Source organism: Amaranthus tricolor, chromosome 13 (genome assembly GCF_026212465.1).
Source record: "Amaranthus tricolor cultivar Red isolate AtriRed21 chromosome 13, ASM2621246v1, whole genome shotgun sequence".
In the NCBI taxonomy this organism is placed as follows: Eukaryota; Viridiplantae; Streptophyta; class Magnoliopsida; order Caryophyllales; family Amaranthaceae; genus Amaranthus; species Amaranthus tricolor.
The window spans coordinates 20733119-20736656 of record NC_080059.1 but is presented as its reverse complement, the minus strand read 5'-3'; the positions used below and the strand labels follow the sequence as shown (position 1 = coordinate 20736656).

General features: G+C 36.8%; 1 protein-coding gene across 1 annotated transcript; it reads right to left on the bottom strand.

Moving 5' to 3' along the window:
* Nucleotides 1-1076: 1076 nt before the first annotated feature.
* LOC130798918 (uncharacterized) lies at nt 1077-2964 on the bottom strand. Its single transcript, XM_057662014.1, has 3 exons — nt 2509-2964; nt 2288-2431; nt 1077-2202 (listed from the first exon to the last, which is right to left on the bottom strand). Exons 1-3 carry the CDS (start codon nt 2962-2964, stop codon nt 1261-1263), a joined length of 1542 nt encoding a protein of 513 aa, XP_057517997.1. The 3' UTR covers nt 1077-1260.
* Nucleotides 2965-3538: the final 574 nt, after the last annotated feature.

The window sequence follows — 3538 nt, the reverse complement described above, 5'->3', positions numbered from 1 at the left end:
AAAAGTTTAAATGGGTTGATGAACCTGAAATGGTTGTTTGGCAAAGAAAACTCACTAACAAGCTTGTGGAGGAAAAGCGTCAATTGGCAACCGAAATCAAGATCTTGACATCAAGGATATGTTGCTTGGAACACGAAAATGAACAAGCTCTTTCAGAAATTAAAATGTTGAAGAAGAAATGGTTGAATCAGAGGGAGCTTGGAAATCATATCAAAAGCTTTTTTTTAGGGTTTTTGTTTTGTTTTCTGTTGGTATTTCTTGTATTAATCAAGGGTGCTAACTGATGTTTAGCACCTAGTTAAGCATTATTGTAAGATTGATTTGGATATTGTAACATGATGATTCTGATTGAATGAATGATCTTTTTATTTTTTCCATTTAATTTTCTTTGCAGGTATTGTTCTGTGCTTCCTTTGTTTGATGTGGTGCTGTGTATGTTTGTTGTGGTGCTGTGGTGTTGTGTATGAATGAATGAATGAATGATGTACTGAGTTGTTGAACATTGCTGTGGTGCTGTGTGTGAATTGATTTGCCAAAATTTGCTGTGTGTTTGCTGGTGAATTGATGAACTGATGTGGTTGATGATCTGTTGAACATTGAATACTAAACATGGCTCTCTTCAATTATTGAACATTGCTACATACTTTAATGTTTAACATCAACATCAACATTGTTGCATACTAAAATGATCAGTTCTGTTGGTGATGTGTTTGATGATCAGTTCAAAATCATCCTCAAACACAATTCAAACACATTTGCACCACAAGATCAGTTCAACTTCAAACACACAGTTGCTGCAACAGAAATCAACTTAAATCCACATGATCAGTTCAATTACTATTCAATTACTATTCAATCAACTTAAACAATCAGTTCAATTACACATTGCTGCACATATTTTCTGCATACTCATCTTCTGCATACTGATTCAAAGCACAAAAAGTACTGATTCAAAGCACACTTTGATACTCAGCTTCACTGATACTCTGTATACTCATCTTCAAAATGTGAACTGATTCAAAGCACTTCAGGGTACAGGGTACAGCAACATTACTGATTCACACATATATGCCTACTGATTCAAGATAGTGCAAATAATTCAATTACTGATTGCAAGGAACATTACATTAAGTTCAACTGGGTACAGCAATATTAGAGCAACAGTACATTCTGAGTATACATACTTCATTTGCTAAAAAACATTTAATTAAGCTCAACATTACAGGGTACATCCCAGACATAATTCAACATAGTACAAGTCTATATTTGACTATTTTGATCCATTATACATGAAGTAGATGCAGCGTTTTGCGTTTGTTGTTGACCACTGGAGCTAGGCACATCATTGGTTGTAGATTGTTGAGTAGAAGAAGATCCCATTTTAGGCCTTCCACCTTTTGACTTGGTCTTTGTTGGTGGTGGTGGTTTAGGTTGATTTTTGCAGCCCTTTTTGTAGTGACCAACTTCACCGCAATTACCACATCTCCTTTGCTTGAATTCTGTAATAGCCTTCTTTCCTCCTTTACCTTCACCAACTTCCTTCTTTCTTTTCCTCTTGTTAGGCCTTCCAGGCATCTTTCTATATGGTGGAGGAAGTGGTTTGGCTAAAGTGGTTGTTGGCCACATTTTGTGTCCTGGCATACCATAAAACTTTGGACTATACGTTTTTCGATACGTTTCTATGAGATATGCCTCGTGGACAAAGTCTTTGGCATCTAATTTTCTAAGCACAATACAAGCAACGGCATGTTTGCAAGGAATTCCTATAAGCTGCCAACTTCCACAATGGCAAGTTCTATTGGCCAAGTTTACAACGTAACAGTCTTCAATATCATCCACCTCAAACTCATAAACATCCACTGGGATTACCCTTAAACCATATATTTCTTTTGCATTTTTTTCAATAATTTTAGTGATAGCTGGCATCAACTCACCTTGAAAGTTACTCAACCCTTCCCTTTTGGCTGCGCTTCGTTGCATTACATATCTCCTAATCCACTCCATTAGGGAAATTATAGGCTTCGCCCTTGCTTCTACTAACACATTGTTGAATGCCTCACAAATATTGTTCAATAACATCCCAGACTTACTCCTACTACAAAAAGCATGCCTAGACCAATGTTTTGCAGGAATAGCAGCTAGATATGCATATGCGTCAATAGAAATATTCTTTATTACATTCATTTCTCTATCAAAATGATTCTGTAACGAAAATTGTTACTAATTAGTTTGACATTAAATTCATTTATGTATCTAAAAGATTCTATAAACATAAATGATTCCATACCTTGTTGTAGGCTCTGGCTGCACTCCAAAAGTGTTGTTTGAACAACTCTCCAGGGAACTTGATCTTGAAGTTCGCCCATATATGCCTACAGCAGAACTTAATTTCGCATTCAGGAACCACTGAGTTCAAAGCTTCGACCAAACCCTGAATTTTACACAAGTTTTTTTAGGGTAAATTCATTAGTTACATTTGAAACAAGAAATGTATTAACAAGAAATTACCTTTTGCCTATCGCTCATGAAGGTGAAAGCTTCACCTTCTGCTTCAACCCAACTACTCGATGCAGTTACCAATCTAAGGTCTTCCACCAGAAGATTTAGAAACCATATCCATGTTTCTACATTTTCAGTTTCAACCACAGCCCATGCAATGGGAAAGATATTATTGTTCCCATCTTTACCAACAGCAGTCAACAAAACCCCAGGGAATTTTCCCTTCAGATGTGCCCCATCAACACCTATAATAGGCCTACAGCCAGCTACAAACCCCTCCTTACACGCTGTCAAGCATATATACATCCTTTGGAACAAAGGTGGGGGTGTGTCTATTCCAATGCATTTAACGATTGCTGTGCTTCCTGGATTAAACGTCCTTATTGCTTCCGCATAATCCCAAACCCTGCTATACTCTTCACTAGCATCACCATATAGCATTTTCATTGCAATTCTTTTAGCCATGTAACACTTAGAATACTTCACTTCACAACCTAACTCTCTATTAACCCGTTTCTTAAATGCCTTTAATTCCCAGGTTGGATTGTCCCTCCAATCATCTATGTATTTCTCAGCTAAATACAAAGCAGTGACTTTCTTATTTTGGTGTTGGTGACCACATGTGTGGTTTGGAAAATAACTCCTTATTTGAACTGTCTCCTCATCTTTCAATTTCACGGCATGAACCTTAAAATAACACTTCTTCTCCTTCCCACAAACACAGTTCACAATTCTACCTTTCAATTTCATGTAATCACATCTGTTGTAGCAATACACACTGATCCTATTTGTACCATTATGCAGGTAATAATTATTGTAACCACATTCAATAGCATGGTACCTTAGTGCTTTTCTAAACACATATGTCGAAGGAAACTTAAGCCCTAAAGACAAATTAATCTTACCCTTGAAATCAATCTCAGGGTTGAATGTAGGATAGCTGCATATACCTTCCTCATCATCAATCAAGGCACTCAAATCATAATCATCAGACTGCGGTTCATCATCATTAAAGTACATGTCTGTGTTGTTTTGCTCA